Here is a 19,503-nt window from a genome sequence, read left to right as displayed (position 1 = left end):
GACCACGTTTAGGCATCAACAGGGACGTTATAGACTTTTACTTGATTTTAAATAGGTTGTGCAGGCTTGGTGTCTATGGGGAGGTGTTGCTCGGGGTCTTCCTCGAGCTGGTATTTCACGCCGCTCTTGGCTCTGGGTCTGCCCACTGGTGGAGGGGCTGCTGCCAAAGACATGGTTGTGTGAGGGTATTGGTGTATCTTCCGAGCATCTTCTTTTGTCATACACGCTTGGAGGCCTGTTTAAGTCTGTTTCAAAAAGAAGAAACTCACTAGTCATAAGGACTGTGAATCACGGGCACTTCTCCAAAAAGTATTTCTGTACGGAGACTGTAAGTGTCTTCCCAGAAGCTATTTGAGCAACGCAACTGTCCTGAGGCATTTACCCCTCGCATTTTACAGGTGCTCCTTAAAATGTTCCCACTTTCAGTATAAAGACATGGTGGGTGCCAGGGGGAGGGAGCCTGTCAGCAAAACATGCTGAATTGTGTGCTTTTCTCCTTGGAAATGCTAGTAGTGCTCAAAGAAACCGTGCAAATCCAGAGCTTGTGTGAGCAGTGGTGTTTTAAATTTGCCTCTTGAAATCATTCTCATTACCCAAAGCGTTTTTAGGGGCACATAATGAGCTTTCAACGCTCACATAATTCCTCAAGGAAGAATCGTTATGGTCTTGCAAAATGATCCCTGTGTTAAGTGGCAATTAAGAGCTAATTATAATGAGATGCTGCGGGATGAAATTAGTATCCAACTTAGAGTGACAACAGAAACGTCCGTGTAGATAAGCTAGCGGGGAGATGGTGGGAGAAAGGGGAAAGTAGGGAAGGAGGGGCAGGTGCACCCCCTTGGGGCAGATGGAGACTAACTGGATGGTCGTCAGAAGAGTCAGCCCTTAGTGGGCAAGGTGACAGCTTTCCTGAGGGCTAACTCCGGGATTTGCATGAACTTCTTTGGCCAAAGCTTTCAGGGCTTGTAGCTTTTCTGAAAGAAGACGTGGTTTGAGCACGGCTTTCTCCCTTCTGAAATGTCAGCTGGTGAAAGCGCTGCTCACCCATTTCCGGCAGCTGGAGGGGTATGACGTCTGCTACCTCAAAAAAGGCCTTTTTGGTGGTGAAATTCATCTCTATGGCTGATAAAGACCTTTATAATGAGACTTTCATATCAAAGGGCTCTGGGAGCACAAGAGTTGGAGTATCTGTTTGCCTGACTGCCATTGGAGTAGCTGCATGTGAAGTGCACAGGTATTTTATTTGAATAAAAATTCTTGCCCTTGGTGATTAGCAAACACAGCTGCTCCGGAAACCTGCGAGTTGCAGAGCAGAAGTTAATTTTGGGTGGATAATGTGCCATTCTGATTGAATACAGGAGCCTGCACATACCAGGGTACGCTGTCCTGGCTGCTCTGGCATGTCTTTGCCCCTCGAGAGCAGTTAGGGTTTGTTTCCAGTGGATTTTTCCCCTCCGTGACGGGTCTGGGCCTGCAGAGGAGGCAGGTCCTTGCAGTGAAGGGAGCGGACGGATAACTCCCTTCTCCCTCCTGCCCAGTATTTTCATAACCTTTTAATGGCATCCCAGTGGAATGGGGACAGGATGGCGACTGCGCACTGCCTGCAGATGCTCGGTTTCTTCCAGTGGGGGAGGAGGCCAGGATGAGATCAGATTTACTTTTTTTCCCTTTTCTGCTTGGAAACCTTTTTACGTTGCTAATGAGGTCCCCAGTTCAACGCTGTAAAAGGGATGCTGCAGGGAGGTGGACAAGTGACCTTCCTCCCTTGGGAAAGGGCTAACGCAGTCCTTGACTCGTATAAACTGCTTTTCTGAGGTCAGTGGGCATGCGGTTCACCACCCGTGATGGCAGGTGATGCTGGCTGAGCTACTGGCACAGTGCGATGGGGCGGCAGATGGGGCTGGACCCGCACCAGGACATTGCTCAGGAGCAGAGACATCTTCCATGGCAGCACCACCTGATCAGCTGCAAGTTGGTGGGCGCAATATGGGAGGAGGAACGTAATGTGCTGCTCCCCATGTAATATTGGGAGCAAACCCGAGAGCAAACGTGTTACTGTCTCATCCATACGAACAGGTTTGTTCAGTTGGACACCCACGGGAATGCCCAGCAGCAAGGAGGGATTTTATCACCTGGATTTCTAGTGGCAGAGATTGTAGGTTGTTTGGTTGGACTCGATGATCTCAAAGATCCTTTCCAACCACGAAGATTCTATGATTCAGCAGACTTTTGTATACGAGGTTGGCTTGGTCTGTGATGGAGACGGGTTTACCTTGCAAGTACGGCTCTGAATCTGAAGGGTGGAAAGCACAGTGTGTTGCTCTGTGTAGTGATTTTTGGTTTCCGTTAGCGTCCAGAGAAGAGATTCCTCGTGAGAAGGAAATTTTAATTTGGAAAGGACTTGGCTCATTTGTATTGGTTGTATTTAGCTGGATTTACAGGCTCCGTCTTCAGCAGAGCTGCATCCCAGTAAAAACACTGCAGGGTAAACGCATAGGAACGGGGAACAGGGAAAAAGAATCGAACAACAGAAACAGACGGGCAAAACCGAGGTCCCTCCGAGGCAGAAATACTCAGTAATTCCATATATTTCTCAGCTGAAGCATTGCAGTGCTTTTAGAATGCAAATTACCCCTTTAACCCACCCAGTTTAGCTCTGCTGCGTAATACAGTATTTTGCACATCTGCTTAATGAGATGAGAAAACCAGATGTAACGGTCTCTGCTGCTGTGAGGGGACGATTGGAAATGGAGCCTTTTGTAATAAAAATAGTCCTGCCCTTTTGAACCTGTTGAATGGTGAAGTCGACGTGGGCATGTTTGAGCAAACGCTGATTTGGTATTTGCAGCTGAACGATCCTAAACTCATCCCCGTAGCTGTTCCTTCGCCGCTCAGAAGCGTTTTTATTGCTGTTGATGCTGTTTTTTCCAAAAGCTTTAAGCAATCTCTATTTTTCTGTTTTGGTCATTTGTTTTATAATTTAAAAGCTTTTCTCTTACCAGCCATATTTAAATAGTTTTGGATAACTTTTGCTATGTTTTACAGCTGCGCAGCCCCGGGGCTCAGTTAGCAAGCCTTGCTGATGCAGTTGAAGAAAGTCTGCTTGACCACATCTGTTCCTGTGTTAACTTACAACTTCAAGCCACTTCTGGAAAGGAGAAAACTGTAAATACCAATTCCTCCCCCTCCTCCTTCTAGGTCTGATATAGGTTTTAATGTTCATATGAATAGGAAAGGAGTATTTAAAAATGTGACTTATTAAATCAGTGTGAATCAAATGGGAAGAGTTTTTCAAACAGCTTCCATGAGACTGTTCTTCTAACGAGAGTCATCTGTGAGTTTGCAATGCAACCAGAAGCCTCAGCATTTATCTTACAATTTTATCCCCGAGTCTCAGGGGGATGACCTTGAGCGAGCGTGAGACTGAGTTTGCCTTATTCTATAAGATCCCACACTCTGACCTTTTTAGAAGATACCTTCTTACCTTTTAAGATGGGCACTGGAAGTATCTTGAGTATCTTTATCTCTAAAGTTGTGTCACTCTGGAGACCTGGGCTCTGTGCCCCATTTGCTCAGTCCCCCTCGCTGGGGTCCTGCTGCATCCCCTGGGGCTTGGGAAGCTGTGTCCGATTCCCATCCATCTCCCAGTAGGAACCACTCTCCTGCTGGATTTTTCTTCTCGAGAAAGGGAGATGCTACCTCTTGGCTTCAGAAAGGCTGATGTTGCTTGTTTCTCAGACTTTAGATTAGAACAAATACTAAGTTGAAATTTTCTATAAAAATAGAGCTCACTTCCTTAGGAATTTGCTTCAGTGGGGACTGGGAGATATTCTCTCTGTAATGATTTATATTACAAAAATAGCTCTGTCCTATGTCTGCAAACAGTTAGAAATGTGAGCCTGGAAAAGAAATCTAGCAGCTAACTCCTCAGCCCTACGGCTTGAATAAACCAGTCGAAAACAAAATGAATTACAAAAGCAACTGAAAAGCTGAACTTCCCTATAAATACAACATTCTCTCCTCGGAAGTCTGAAAATACTCTGGCTTTTTAGCATCACCCAAAGTGTACCGTATCCAAGTTTTTTTGGCCTAAAAGCAGGGAGCGAGTTCCAAAGCAGAAGAGCCCTGGCAGTGCCCTGCGGGACTCTCCCGCTGCTGGAATTGCACTGAGTCAGGGGGGACACTGCAAGTGAGTCCCAGGTCACGGAGGTCCCCTCTTTACTTCAAGATTAGGTCGTCAAAAGAACACAACCTCAAATTCGTATTTACACATGACCTAGCAGTCACCCTTTGCCTTCAACACTGCTGGTAACGCTTGGCTCGCACTAGTGACGCCGCGTAAAGCCACCGAGGGCTGTGCTGCGATGACCCTGCTGCTGAGACACTGGTGCGTCGGAACCCAGCACGACTTCGCCAGGCGGCGACGGCTCCCTCCGGGGACAGGTTTCCTTTGAGCAGGAACTTGGATTCGAGCGCTTGATACAATAATACGCGGTGCCTGCTTCCTCCGAGGCTGCGTGCCCTTTGGCTGTGGTTTTTATCTCTGTTTACTATAGAAATAGCTTTAGCAGATTATGCTGCGTCACTCAGTTCCCTGCCAGAACGTATGTTAAAGACAAAATAGAAAGCGTGTGAGTGCAAGAGAGTAGCTGTAATTTTTATGGCATAAGCAAGGCCATTATAAATTATATGAGGCAATGAGGATCTGAGGATTTTAGATCAAATTTGGCCACTTTATCTGGAGACTTAAGAAAAGAGAAAAATGTGCTTTTACTGATATTGCCAATTAGGGAGCTGCCAGGTGGCCAGTTAATAATCCAGATGCGCCGCAGAAGATGCAGCATCAGCAGAGGCTGTTTCTGAAGAGAAGCAGAAGAGCGCTTTCCAGGGCACAGCGACAAGCTGGGGGAGCACCCACGCTTTCCTCCTGCCTCGGCCGGGAGTCGGGTACGGGAGATATGGCAAGAGGGAGATCCTGGGGTAGGTAATGCCAAACCAGAAAGGGATAAGAGCTGAGGAAAATTGCAGAGAAGGAGGATGTAATACAATACAGCAATGTGAGATAAAGAACAGTTGGCTACAGAAAACACAGAAGCCTGGGAAATAGTAACTTGGCTTTAAATCAGGGAGATTCACAGGTGTCTGTGGAGTTGACGGGCTAATTTAGAGATGGTGGGGACCAAAGGCTGGATGAGTCATGGAAATGGGTTGTAGCACCTTCCCCTTTTGTCACTAGCTGGAATCTGTGTCTGCCACACTGATGTCAGCCCGGTTCCTGCTGGAAACTGCATCATGGCTGGCACGAGCCCTGCTGCTCTGACCCTCGCCTGCCTCAAGGGGCCAGAGCCTGGGATGGGGGCACTGGGGGCCCAGGCTTCCTGCCGACCCCTGGAGCGTACCGGGAATGAGCTGGGAGAGGGGATAGCCTTTCCCTACTCCAAACAAAGCTGTCTGGGCACACTCCTGTGTGGGAACTGGGAGAAGGGAGTGAAGGGATCAGCACATGGGCCCGGGCGGGCAGCCGGAGGGCTCTAGCTTGTGCCTTTGCCATCAGAGGAAGCAGACCTCGGCTCAGGTCACTTCAGGCGTTTTCTGCACGTGTAACAAAGGACAACACAGAGCCTAAAACCAAGTCAGTCCTAGAGCAGGAATACATACAGGATCCTACAGCACAGTCAAAGCTAATCCTTGCTGCCGGAAGACCGTGAGGTGTGGGGCCTGCGAGGCAGAGCTGTCCTGCCCGGAGCAAACCGTCCCTCTCACCCGCGCGGTGTGTCAGGTCTCCGCTGGGACACAGCTGGGAGCAAAGGCAGGTGAGTAGAGTTTGCTGCTCTCTGCTTCGACAGCTGGGGTAGATCTGCTTCTCAGAGCCTGGCTGAGCTCCCAAATAGAGGTATTTACCCAGTTTTCTTTCTGTGCCGTTCCACTGCTCAGGGTCTCTGCATCAGTGCCCACTAGCTCTTCATCTCTCCCAGGTGCAGGCGACAGTCCTGCTCCCAGTTGCCCAGAACTTCCTGAATAAAACCTCCTGGACTTGCCTCTTCACCGCACAAACTCAAGGCAGAACAAGGCCTGAAAAACCACAGTGGGAAACTGCATTTCCATGAAACCCACAAGGAGACAAATATGTTGCTAGAGATGGCTCTGGAAGAGTGAATCGAAGATGCCTTTGTTGTTGGGATGATGCTGTGGGGGAACGAAGCTTATCCTTTAATGACAGAGCGGAGCCGGACCTTTATGTGCTGACAACAGCAGTGGGGAAGCACCGGGTACAATGGCTTGCCATTTATAAAAACATCTGGAGATAAGAAGCTTATTTTTAGGCAGAGTGGTAGCCGGCTATTCCAGCAGGCTCAAGTGATGATGATAAGGATTTGGCATATGAAGAGCAGAGTAAGACATCTCATCTTATCTTGCACCGCCACTGTTCTCCTCGCTTTCCCCCTTGCAGCAGAAAGCGCTGCCAATCGCTTTAGCAGGATTCAAATGAAAATCCTTTGAAATAGCCATCAGATTTTCTTTTTTCTTTCCTTTCTGTCTCTACTTTTCAGAGTGATGCCCTTCTCCCTTAACTTTATGGCAAGAGGCAGCTGAAAGCCTTTGACTAGGGTTTGGGACAGGGCATTTTGAATACTGGCCACACTGGTTCTGGTTTGTCTGAGAAGCTGCTGAACTGATTTGCTGTGCTGGAGCTAGAGTTTGCTCCCTGCTGGACTGGTTGCAATGATTCAAGTGCGTGCTCTGGATGTGGCTGATATTATTCCCAACGTGTACTAATATCAGTAAGAATCAAAATCTATCATAAAATCCTGTTCTGCAGAAGCAGTGTTAATTACCTTGTTTTCTGTGCAGAAATTCTGCATTTGCAAGCCTCGCCATCTGCATTGCAGCCATTACATGTGGGAAGCATGGAATGTGTCTTATCAGACACAGAGCGTGCACAGCAAAGGACATCCAAAGGTTATGTTGTCATCATGTCAAATGGGTCTGTTTATTCTGAGTGCTGTAGAAGCAGAGCTTAATCAGAGCATCAGCCATATGCAGATTTGAAATTAGATTTTACAATAACCACCTGTCTGCTGTTTCGAATCCATCATATTCTTCGGGTTAGAGCTGTGTTTGCTTAGCGAATATATTTGCTGAGAGACTGTAATCTAAAAGCCTTCAAGCAACAGTGTAAAAGGCACTTAAATGCATGTATATGTATGAGCGTGCAAGGGAAGCACATCTATCTTGCTACTAAAGCATGTGGGCGGAAAAAAGGGCATTTTTCCATGTAAAAAGCAATAGTATTAGTGAACCCCCCTATAAACTTCTTTAGCTCTTCTTTTTGGGTTCAATAATACTTATATGTGTCAGCCAAAAAAAAAAAGTGGGTGACAATTGATGCAGCATTGGATCTTCCTTTCTCTGTCCAAAACATTTTTGAAGGAGGAACTACAAACGTGCACATAGCGTTTACGTAGCGAGGCATGCCATAGCTTTTGTGACTCACAGCATTCTGCCTTTAAAGAGTCAAAAAAATCTGTCTGAAAAGTTTAAGCTGTTCTCTACTACGTTGTAACATGGAAAAAAAATATCCATGTGTTCACTTATTGCAAGCTGCATCAAGGCGGTGGTGAGTCAAGATGAAAAGAGCAACGATATTCAAAGTAAAGGCTGACATTTTAAACACTGGCACTTGGAAAGAAGTGGAATTAAAAAGAATTGCAGAGCAAAAATTGACAAACAACTTGTACCACAGTTTAATCATATGCTCGAAACTGCCTGAAACAACTAAGTACTACAGGTTTTCTTCTTGCTTATCTCCAGTGGGGTAATTATTTTTCTAAAGCAGTAGCTGCTCTCCCTGGGGAAAAAGAGAATTTATTTTTTTAACTCGGAGTATGGCCCTTCCCACGGAAGTCAACGGGAGTTTTTCATTGAATTCAATGAGAACTTAAACGGGCTGTTAAATGAGATCAGTAATGCCAGAGCTTCCCAAAGCCATCCAGCCCCAGAGGCTCCCTCCTCACTACAAGGAGCTACTACCCATGGTTTTAGTTTGGCCAACACCTGCAGCTGTACGTACCCCCTTCTCCAGAGCAGGAGATGTTTTTGCCATGCCCCAGAATAAACTCAAATGTAACGGGTTGGTGTGAGCCAGAGAAGTGCCATGTAGCACACAACTGCTGACCCACTGGCTGGGCTGAGCTGTAAAACGCTGCCTCTCTGCCTCCATCCAGGGTTTTGTGTAAATCCACATGCCGGGAAGGTGCCAGAAGTACAGCCGGAGAGTTTCCTACAAAGCCAAGGGCAGGAGCCTTCATTTATAGCAGCACATAGGGAAGCCTGTAATTTGTGTGGTACCGAGGTGGTGCTCAAGAGGAACAGCCCCAAACCTCCACCTTTCCTGTGCTTTCCCTTTCCAAGACTTTGACCTCAAAAGAGACCACTTTCCTACCAGAGTTCTCCAGGTCCAACCACCAACCCAGGTGGGATTTGCCCGAGAGGGTCCCATCACTGGGCCACATCTCCTCCGGCTAGGACCTGAGAGGTCAGCACAAGGACATGAATTCATGTGCAAGCATGAAGCGAGGTGATGCTCAGTCCGGTCTGTGCATTAAAAGCTCTCTTCTTACTTCAGCTCCTCATCTTTGCTTGGGAAGATGCGAGTGTATATGTTTCAACTTTGTTCATGAGCCCATAAACCAGACGCATCGCTGTTGAAACTCTGCTGGGCTTGTAGCATCTTCTCTCACAGTGAGCTCTTTGCAGGAAAACCCCGCTATAAAAACTGCTTTATCAGACCAGGCCACCGCTCCCGGACCCGCCGCCCCGCACAGACGAGCCGCTGCTCCCCCCGACACCTTCCGCGCTGCCGGCGGCTCGCCGCGGGTCGTGCCGTGCCGTGCCGCCCCCAGCCGTGTCCCCGAGGGGGGGTTCCGAGCCCTGAATTTCCGCGCCGGGCCCTCTGGAGGTCAGTGTTTGCCCGCGCTGCAGCGGACCTGTTGCACCCGCGGCTCACGCCGCGCCGCGCAGCCCCGCGGAAGCTCCGCGGGCAGGGCAGGGCCGTGCCGGGCAGCAGCCAGCCCGCCCGCCCGCAGCCTCCGCCGGTCTCCCCCCGGCTCCGCGAACCCCACGCGTGTTTTACCCACCCGAGCCGCCGGGGCGGGGGGCGGCGGGGCGCGGCGGGTCCCCCCACCCTGACGGCGCCCCCGGCCCCCGCGGTGCCTGCGCGGCCGCGGAGCCGCTCCTCGCTCGCGGGGCGCCGCAGCCGCGTCCCCCCCCCCATCCCCACTCCCCCCGCCCGGGGCGGTGCCGCACCGCGGGGCGTACCGCGGCGCGGGTGGAGCGGAGCGGAGCGGAGCAGCGCGGCGGGAGGCGCCCTGCGCGCCCCGCGGAAGATGGCGTACATCCAGGTGGGTGCGGAGCGGCGGGATGGTCCGCGTCCGCGGGGTGCGGGGGGTGGCGTCGTCTGGGGCGGGTGCGGGGGGACCTCCCGCTCCGTCTGCGGGACGGTGCCGGTGCCGCCGCGGGGCCCCCCCGCGCTCCGTGCCCGGCGCGGGTGCGCAACTTCGGGTTAACTTCTGGGGAGGAGTTGCCGGCGGCGGCAGCGGCCCCCGGCGGGAGGGGGGGGGGCAGGCGGGGCCGGGGCAGGAGCGGGGCTTGCAGCCCGCTGTCCCCGGGAGGCGCCGGGGTGGGCGCGGATCCCCGCGCGGGGCGGCGGGCGGCCCTCAGCCCTCTCTGCGCGGGGGCGCGGGGCGGCCCCCGGTGCGAGCGAGCCCCCACAAGGACTCCGTGGGGGGGAGGAGGACGCTGAACCCCGCGGGCAGACCGAGATGCTCCGGGGGCTTCATGGGCCCCTCCAGCCCGGACACAGCCCGGCGGGGTGGGGGGGCACAGGCGAGCCCCAGGCGATGGATGGGCCCCCCCCCAGCAGTGCGGGGCTGAATTACATTTTGGGGCTGGTTTAAACCCTGAGCGATTGTTCCCCCCCGGCCCTGCGGTTCCCAGCTGCGTGTTTTCCATCTGTCACTCCAGAGGCTGCCGCCCAGTTTGAAGATCAACCCAGCGGGGCGCTGGGGCGTTGATGGGGACACCCGCTGTCGACGCCACCCGTGACCCCTCTATCCCGCGGGGCCGCCTCCACCTCCAGCCACCCTGCTGTGCCCCCACGGCGCCCTCCCACCCGGGGCAGAGCCTCCGGGGCACCCGGGGGTGAGCCCCGTACGGCCGGGTGGCTGCGGGGCTACCGGGGTCCCTGGCTCAGTGGGGACCCCAAGTGGGACTGGACGGGCCCTCCGGCAGCGCCACCATCGGGGCCCCCGTGTGTGAGGTGCGGACACCATGGTGGGGACAAGGGCAGTGGGGACACCCAGTTGTCCCCACACTGTGGTGTTGGTCATGCTGGGGGTGGTGGGAGGCCACCCATGGGTGTGTGGCTGGGGGGACACTGCTGTCCCTAGGCTGTGGTGTCTGCTGTGGTGCGGCTCATGAGCCTTCCCTGGGGGTGTAACTGCGGGGGCACAATGTGGTCTGTCACCAGTGGGGACCTCACCCTGCTGCAGCATCCCTGGGGACGTGGCCATGGTGAGATGTTGTAGCTGGTCCCTTGACCTGTTCGTGACCGATGGCTGTGTGGTTTTGGAGCAGGCAACCGTCCCCATGGGCCTGGGCAGGCCGGGGGAACCAGGCCCCCACCCCAGCAACATGTGAGATGGAGATGCAGCCCTGCCTTGCACCCAACTCTGGGCGAGGGGATGCACCCAGGACAGCCGTGATCGGCCCGTGACGAGGGTTCACTTGTGGCTGGAGGCTCCCAGCTGTGTTGTCTTCTGCTCAGTCGGGTTGGGATGACACGGCAGGGCTTGACAATGTCCCCCCAGCCCCAGGGGCTGAGCCCTTCTGGGCATGCTGAGCGCTTTGCAGCAGCTCTGCTCCCCGGGATCCCCCCGTGCCTGCTCCATCCTTCCCTAAACCTCTGCCCTCCCCCAGTCCCGGCCCTCCTGCCCGGTGTGAGCCGGGTGGATGCACACAGCTGGCCGTGTTTGCCTTCCTTTCATCCTTTTAAACCCTGTATGGCCCTGGTTACTTGTTACCTCTTCTGCACTGTAATAGTTCCGATTTCTGTCCTCCTGTTTCCTGGCGGAGATTTGTGGGTGGTCACAGAGGCGCTTCGTTATGGTGCCTGTGGGACCGCTGCCTGTGCGCTTGGGGCTGGTGGCACACCGGGGTGGTTCCTTGTCACCGGTGGCCGATCGTAACCAGCCGGGCTCTTCGGAAATGTCACTTCCTTTGCCCAGCACGTGCTGCGGCGTTCGATCGCGTGGCACGGAGCCAGCCGCTTCATTTTAGAGCAATTTAAATATTCTCGTTGCAGCTTTGCTAAACCACTGTAGCTTTGGCTGCCGTGCTTTGGCTGCAACTTTGCATTAATAAGGAATGTTAAAGCCCTTTAAGCCATCTAGGATTTTCTTAAACAGTTGGTCCATGGGTATCTGGTAATCACTGTCTTGTCACATTGCGCTGCAGCATTTCCAGTCTCTTAAATCGCATTTCTAACAAGTGGTGGCCTTTTCACCAAGCCCTGGTTTCCGAGAAGTTTGAAAGGGAGGCTTGCTCTGGAACGTGGTCCATGGGAGCGTTCTTGGAACTAAAGGCAACTTCTGCATCCCAGCTTCTTTATAAAAGGCTGCTCTTGTCCCTGTCATGAGCATAAAGCTAAAACCAATTTCTACATGTGGAAGAGTAGAGAAGAGTGGGGGTTTTTGTCTGGTTTGTTTTTTGTTTTGTTTGTTTGGTGTTTTTTTTTAGGGATTCCCTCTACAAATAGATGTCCGGGACAATTAGGAAACTCCTAGGCATTAGACAGAAAGTGGTAGGAGAGACATTTCAGCGGGCAACTGAAATGCTACTGGATCTCCAGTTATCAACGAACTGGATCAAGTAGAATATTCCAGGAGTGGCTTTGTGAATAAAACGCTGGCTTGCGATGATTTCTTCCTTTCCTTTAGATTTTCTCTGTGACCTGGGGGAAGTGGCTGCAGTACAGTTTTTCTAGTTGGAGTGCATGACTCAAGTTTTCAGCACTTAATTTCTAATTTTTGTGTTCTTCAAGTCGCATCTGAGGATGATACTGAAGATGCCCAGCTACCTCAAGCGACGTGTACATAGCGGAGAGTATTCTGAGCCTGTGCCCCTTCCTACAAACGTTGCTTTTAATGAGTTGGCACTGAAGCTGTATTTCTGTGGGCTGAATCTGGAGGAAAGCCTTTTGTTCCTCTCTGGTATCTAACTGGAAAATTTGGATATGGTTTGCTGTCAGCAGCGAGTAGTTGCTGCAATTAGAGACAGGTTATTAAAGAAAAGACAGTAAGTGGTTGCATGCGATACCCCATATGCAAGGGGCAATGAGCAGTGGGTTTTCATGCTCCAAGAAGGGTTTGGGAATTTTCACTCCTGGGGAAGGAGGAGCAGCGGGAGCTTGGTGGGGAAGGACTGGGAACAGCAGAAGCTGATGCCAGGTCAGGAGACCTCTCCTTCCTCTAACATCTACAAGTTACTCTCTTGCCAGAAATCCAAGCTCATCCCAGGCCGGGGCATGTCATGGCAGAAAATTTAAAGTTATTTGAGCATTGGTAACCTGTTTTTGTCTTTTTCATTTTGTTCCCCTTTGCTTCATCCTGGATGTCTAAAAGGACAGTTGGAACCAATAAATGAGGTGAGTTAATCTGATGATTCACTCTCCGCTCTGTCTCCTCGCTCCATCCTGAGGGGATTGTCTCGTATTTTCTGACTTGTTACTGATGTCCTAGATATAAGTAATGCACCGCGTTTTGGGCTGGTAATTTTTTTTTTTTTTTGCAATGTTCAGATTTTGTTTACGGAAAAAACGGTATGTTTTACCGGCGCAGAAAGGAATGTTCCTGTGGAGTCTTCTCTGCAGGTCTGCGTTCCTCGGAGCAGACCCCTTTGCGTGGTGTGATAGTGCCCTGTATCTGCCCACCTGTGAATACTGCAAACGTCCCAAGTATTTTGGGGGGGATATCTCTGGAGAAAATCTCACACGCTTTATTTCTTCAGCTTCTTAGGAACATTTCAAGGTCACATACAACCGTAAAGCGATGCGACCCTGGATGTGCACGTGCTGGGCTCTTGCAGTTGCGTGTCTCCCCAAATCCCCCGTGACTATGCAGCGATGCCCTTTATTAGCAGCGCCCTTGTGCTGCTTAATGAGCCTTTGTACAAACCGCAGAAGTTGGAGCTGGCGTGGGTGGGAAATGGGCTAAGGTTTGGCTTTCTGCTCCTCTGGAAGCAAGCAGGGCTTTGAAGCGGGGGGGAGGCGGTGGGGATGGCGTGGAAACGGGGCAGCCGCCTGTTGTCCCTCCGGTGGGGTGCCCGCACCCTGTGGCTGTGACAGCAGAGGAGCACCGTCACTGGTGATGCTGCCAGTGCCACCATGGAGACCTAAGAAATTAAATACTTTTCCGGGTCAAGAAACTTCTTTTTTAACAAAAAAAATCATTGAAGGTTCTTCATTAAATTAATCGTCATAGCGGAGGGGAGGCGTGTGGATAGTGCTTTTGCTAATCCATTTTAGCGGCGGGTTTGTTGGGCTGTAATGCCGTATGTGTATGGGTCCTACGAGTACTACATACCGATATATCTACAGGGACAAAATGTGTTCACATTGCGGTGTTAATTAAGCAGACCCTTGCCGGATTAAATCGGAGCTTTCACTTACCTTCTGTTTTTAATTCCTTTTGTTGTACATTTGCCGATCTATTAGTTTGTTGATGTGCGTGAAAGAATAAGCGTGTTCCCACGCCAGCATATTGCTACGCCATAGTGTTTTGCAAATCACCCTCTTGCCAACCTACATAATAATACATCACTACTAGAGGGAAAATACCTGCGGTGAATGCTTATTTTCCTGCCTTGTTATGGCATCAGCGAAGTTGGGCTGGTGACTGCATAGCACTTGTCTGTTGATATGGATGGAAATATAAATATAGTTCTTAATGTTCTGTTGCAGAAACACAAACATAAATACAGCTGAATGTTATTTCTCAACAGCTATTGATGGGTTGTAATCTTGTACTTTGGTTTCCAATGGCTTCAGGGTCTGCTCGCTAGGATCTCGGATCTCTTGCTGTGCCGGTGGACTTGTAGGAATTGTTGTCAGAAGTGTTTCGACTGTAGCTGTTGTCAAACAAATGAAGATGAAGTTGAAATCCTGGGACCTTTTCCTGCTCAAACTCCAGCCTGGCTGTAAGTTTAGATGCACAATTTCCTAGCTTTAACTGAGGAGCAGGGCTGCTCAGCCGTGGTGAGGGTATTGGTACAAAATGGGGACAGGACATTCAGAGGATGCCACGAAGAAAGGAGGAACCTCTTGCTGAGGGTGGGAACGTAGGCTGCTCGACGGCCAGGTGAAAAAGGGGCAGCCCCGTTAGCTCAAGTAGTGAGGTTAGTCTTTGCGAAACACTTTTCTGATGGGTCAGACAGAAGTTATTTTGTAAGCTAGCATGGCAAGCTGATAGATGGTTTAGCTGTGCACCCTTTTCTAAAGACGCTTTTCATCTTCAGTCCTATTTCCTCTTCAGACGGACCAGCCCTTTGGAGCACTTCAACTTAGCTGAAACGCTGATGAGGTTGTTGTGAAATGTTTTCTTATCCTAGCGTGAAGGTGGTTACCATATAGGCAGATGAAAGGCATAACCTCCTATGTGCTCTAAAGGGGAAATGCATTTAAAGTTTCATTTAGCAAGGCTTGATCTCCTGCGTCATCTTAGTACTCTTCAAGATTCCCTCTTAATCATTAAAGAACAACAGCGGCAGCGCCAGGTTTTATCTGGGGCTTTGATTAGTGTATTTGCAAATCTATTATAAAGTCGGTGAAGTCTTTCCTGTTTTACTCCCTCTCGTTTGGCAATCTGCGGCACAGAGGTGACCCAGCGGAGGCATTAGTGAAACCAAGACGGGAGCAGAGGTCTCCTGTCTTTTACTGTCTGCTCTGGTGGCTGGGCTGTCTTCTGTGAGAGCAGATCGTGTGATGGACATGGATTCAGCGTGTCCAGAAGCTGTGGCACAGGAGATGCTAATTTAGTGCATCATAGGCTGCTCAGAATTTGGTACCTAGGCACTGAGATGCTCTGTTAATTTTATCTACTCCTGTGCGTACCTGCTGTTGTTCTGTGCCAGGTCTGGAAGGTCCATCTCTTGGTGCTGCGTGAAATAAATTCTCATGTTTAAATTGCAGTCTTGTCTATGTACTCTTTTGAATCCAGGTAGAATAGGATGGTAATTAATACAGAAGCAATAAAAATAGAGATGTTCAAGATGTGTTAGAGTGGTTTTTAATGTGGAGCAGCATATTTAAGAGTCTGATATATGCCCGGAAATGGATTCACCTGCAATTAATGGGAAATGGAAACAAAATCAATGCTAAATAGGAAAGCATTGCATGCAGGAGAACACGGTGATGCGGTTGCAGTATTGGACGAAGAAAGATTGCAGCAGGAGCAATTGCATACCTGGGAACAAGTAGCTAGGCTTGTTGTGAGAGGGTGCTTCAGAGTTTCTCTGGTGTGCTGGGGAGCAGAAGGGATGTCACGTGTGTTTGGGGCTGTGGGGTGATGCTCCCAGGGTGCCGTTTTTGACTGTTGGATCTTGTCTGGCTGAAGTAGCACTGTAGGCATTGCAGCTCTTTTCTTCTTTTGATCTCAAAACTCGGATGTATGGTGAATTTGCAGATGAGCTGGACTTCGCCACAGGCAGAGAACATGGAGACCTTTGGACTCATCAAATGCTGTCTCCAGCCTGTGTTGTTTTCCCCCAGTCCTGCTCCATCTGAAAGCCTCTACAATTAACTTACTGGAATGGCCATAAGCAAAAGACAATGCACTCTGAAAAAAAAAGACCAGTTCTTCAAGTATGTTGTGCTTTATGCTGCACCTGCTCATGCTGTCAGCCCTGGGTGGGGTCCCTGGGACCCCAGCCTAGGTCACGTATCCATCTTTCCTTCCAGCTTCAGGTGATCTGGTGCAGTTGAGGTCTCCCCGTTCTGCTCTGGTGCTGAGAGAGGGCGAGTTCCCGGAGGTGATGCCTGAGAGGGGCAGCAGGAACCAGAGAAGAGGACACGGGAGAGAAGTAGCTTTGCTTTGCGAGGAGGCATGGATGCTGCCATGCCTTAGGATCACTGAACGCCATCTCCTCTTGCTCCTCTGCAAATCTTGTGACCTATAAGGACACCATCGATGTGGAAGCTGGGGATCAGGCTCTGCTTGCTTGCAAAGGCTGTTGGTTCCTCCGCTTGAGCTGAGATGGACCCAGGGTGGTGCCAGGCAAGGTGGTGATGCTTTAAGCTTCCAGGGTGACTTTGTTGGAAAATGGTGAGGGAACCCAGAAATGAGTGAAGTGAGGAGGGCAAAGACAGCAGAGGAAATACGGAGCGGGAAAGGAGCCGAGGGGATGTGATTGAGAGGAAAGGGGGAGAAAAATGAGCTTGTAGAGCAACAAGAGCGTGGAAGACGAAGAGGAAAGGAGAGTAAAAGGCAGGAGACAGAAATGATGTATTTTGTCTGCTCATCAGTGGGAGGGTCACACTTATTGTGTGTGCGGGTTTAAAATGGAAAGGATCCCATGCAGCATCTGCTGGCTCAGAATTCAGAAGCCGAAGAAGATTTCCACTCTGAAATCTTTGTATGCGTTTTTGGAGGTAGGAAACAACGTCTGGAGTTAGATGTGTGAGCAGAGTAAGAGTTTGGAATCGATCTCAGAATAAGGTGTTTAATGGTATGTTTTTAAGTTGTCAGAGAATTGTGTATGCTGATTGGCCCCTTGTCCTTTTTTTTTTTTTCTTTTATTTTTGAAAAGGGGGCTTTTGGATTCAGTGGAAACCCTTAAAATGGAAGATGGGTTTGATGCCACCATATTCTGCATTTAGATGCATGCATTGAATTAGGGAACAAATCAATTTATTGTATTCCCTGCTCACAGCCTGAAAGTGTTTTAAAAATAGATCTAGGTTTTCAGCTGAGATCTTTCCATCTTGCCACTTCTTCATGGGCCCAGGACGCTGCTGTCATGCAGGGTGCAATCTGCCCCTTCCTTACCTCCCCACCCAGTCCCCAGGGGAAAACTGCTTTTATCATCTTCATTGCCCGTGCTTAGTAATCTATCCTTTACTTTTTGCCTGTAGGTTTTCCATTTGGCAGCTCTGAGACACCTCCTTGTCCTGGAAATTCAGGAGGGGCCGTTAGAGCTGCAAGTTTAAGCCCTTCCTCTTGGGAGACTGTTGATTTTTTTTTTTTTTTTTTTCCTCACTTTCTGAATTTTTTACAGTGGTAACTTAGGAAAAAAAATTCTGACTGAAGTGAGTGTAATTGTATTGACCTGAATGCATGGTGGCTTCCTGTTATTTCATGAGGAGCGCTTGCATCCCCGTCTTTGCAGAAGTGGGCTGGGAGCGAGGGCGTGTGTCGGCGCTGCCTGTTACTGAATATTCTACATAAACCCCAAAGATAAACGGTGCTCGGCCTGTGAGGCTGAATTGAAATCAGGACGCGACTCCTCTTCCCAAAGGTTTGGATTAAGCAGAAACAGAGCTGCTTTAACCAGAGCCAAGGTTTATTTGAGGAAAAAATATTGTGGCTCAGTAGCAATTTCCTTACTAAAGGTCATCTGTATGTTATTAACTCACTATTACGTTTACCCGTTGTAGAACATCCTTAATGCCTCTCTTCCTGATTCCCTTTTCACCCTGCCTTCTCCTCGTTCTGTGCGTTTGCTTCTCAAACACAAGTATATCCAAACGCTACCTTTGATTGTGTAGACCCGCATTTAGGCATGAAAAAGCCATTTGTGTTCCAAGTACTGATTATACGTCAAACCGCATGATCTGTCCTACCTTTAATGGGCTGCGGAGTTGTGCAAATATTGCATGCCCCTTTTAGCATAGGGTTTGGTTTTCATTGTTAACAGTCTTTTTTTTTTTATTATTTTAATGTGGATGAGTTGTGTGGCTCTGCATTGGTGAGATTTGCATGGATCCTGCTGTGAACCTTGTGGGTTTGGATTAAAAATTTCCAATTTAAATCTGTTTTATATTTGGGGGGCCTTTTCTGTGAGCTTACTGCTTCTTGCAGAATATATTTATTGCTCTACTCCAGTCATTGGTTACTAAAGCAAGTGATTCAACATATTTCGTTTATACCCAACTGAGCCATGCACGTAGAAAGGGTGAATCAGGAGCAAAACTCACACAGTATTCCCCTTTCCTTTGCTCATTTCACGCTGACGCTTTTCCTTGTGCTCTGCCGCTGGTTTTGGGAGTACTCGGTCTCATGGATTAACCAAAAAGCTTATTTTACGTGATGCGCTACACGTCACGCACCGTTGTGTGATTCCATTTCCATTGGCAGCCGCTCCCCTCCGAACGTGCAGTTGGAGACTTTATCTCCTGTAGCTGTTACTGTCTGCTCTTGCTCTTCTTTTGGTCAAGGCTGGGAGCTCCCGACTGCTTTCGTGACCCACTGCGGCTGGGACACGTTGACTTTTTGAAACAGAATGTTGTTTTATATGAAAACAACACATACAGATATAGATATAAAACAATCTGAAACGGTAATTACATGTGGACTTCTTTATGATGCCAGTCTTCTATTGAGTCTTCTCAAAGATGCTACAGCTCTCATCGAAACTTGCTTTGTTATTTAGATCCTGCGACTTCCCTGCTCCCACCGAGACCCTGGGCAGTAAAATTACTGTCTTGTGAGAATCACCTCTGGTTTGTAGAAGTGGATAAAAAGCAGCCAGTTATGAATTGTATTTTCTAAGACTGAGTTTTGAAACCTTAGTGGCGTACCTGCAAAGCAATCTTTTACTGAGAGGGGTGTGTGGTAGGTTTGAGATGTCGGAGCATGGTGGTTTCCCGTGCTGGTTCGTTGCTAGTGAAGGCCATGCTTCCAAAGTGCAGCTGTGAATTTACAGCAATAAGATACTGTTTGGGGGTTGTGGGTTTTTTGCTATTTCTTTTTTTTTTTTTTCTTAAAGATAAACATAATACTTCTGATCAAGATCTGAGTCACACGTGCCCGTGTGGCCTGTGTCGTGCTCTAATACTGATAGAACTCTGTTCGAAAGACAGGCAGAAAGATAAAGAATTGGGTTTTTACATAGGTCTGAAGTCAGTTGCTCAGCTTTTTGCTTGCCAAATAGATCAGGAGATACCCTGCAGCATCCAGGGGTGTGCACCCAAGATTAGACCCAGAATATCAGAAGGCATTTTCATTTTGTATATACTCCTTTTACTGGGTTCAATCACCCAAAGGTCTCTCATTGTAACAGGATAAGCAGCCAAAATGAGGACAAAGATGGAGACTCTGATAATACAATCAGTGAGCTGCCTCCCACTCTTCAGGATGTTTCCCCTGACAGAAGGCGATCGTCCTCAGATGCATCACGGTCCACTTACAGCCTCACCAGGCGGATTTCAAGTAAGGTCGTCCTTCCAACATT

At 49.6% G+C, this 19,503-nt stretch overlaps 1 protein-coding gene across 1 annotated transcript in view; it reads left to right on the top strand.

Annotated features, from left to right (window-relative positions):
* Positions 1-9,299: 9,299 nt before the first annotated feature.
* SYT17 (synaptotagmin 17) overlaps positions 9,300-19,503 on the top strand; it is a 40,707-nt gene continuing 30,503 nt past the window's right edge. Inside the window, exons 1-4 of the mRNA XM_063343878.1 lie at positions 9,300-9,401; positions 12,686-12,703; positions 14,105-14,253; positions 19,333-19,481. Coding sequence (XP_063199948.1) covers positions 9,387-9,401; positions 12,686-12,703; positions 14,105-14,253; positions 19,333-19,481 — 331 coding nt within the window. The 5' untranslated portion in view covers positions 9,300-9,386. The remainder of the gene's footprint in view (positions 9,402-12,685; positions 12,704-14,104; positions 14,254-19,332; positions 19,482-19,503) is intronic.

Source organism: Chroicocephalus ridibundus, chromosome 8 (genome assembly GCF_963924245.1).
Source record: "Chroicocephalus ridibundus chromosome 8, bChrRid1.1, whole genome shotgun sequence".
In the NCBI taxonomy this organism is placed as follows: domain Eukaryota; kingdom Metazoa; phylum Chordata; class Aves; order Charadriiformes; family Laridae; genus Chroicocephalus; species Chroicocephalus ridibundus.
The sequence above is the reverse complement of the archived record's forward strand: the minus strand, read 5'-3'. Positions and strand labels throughout refer to the sequence as shown.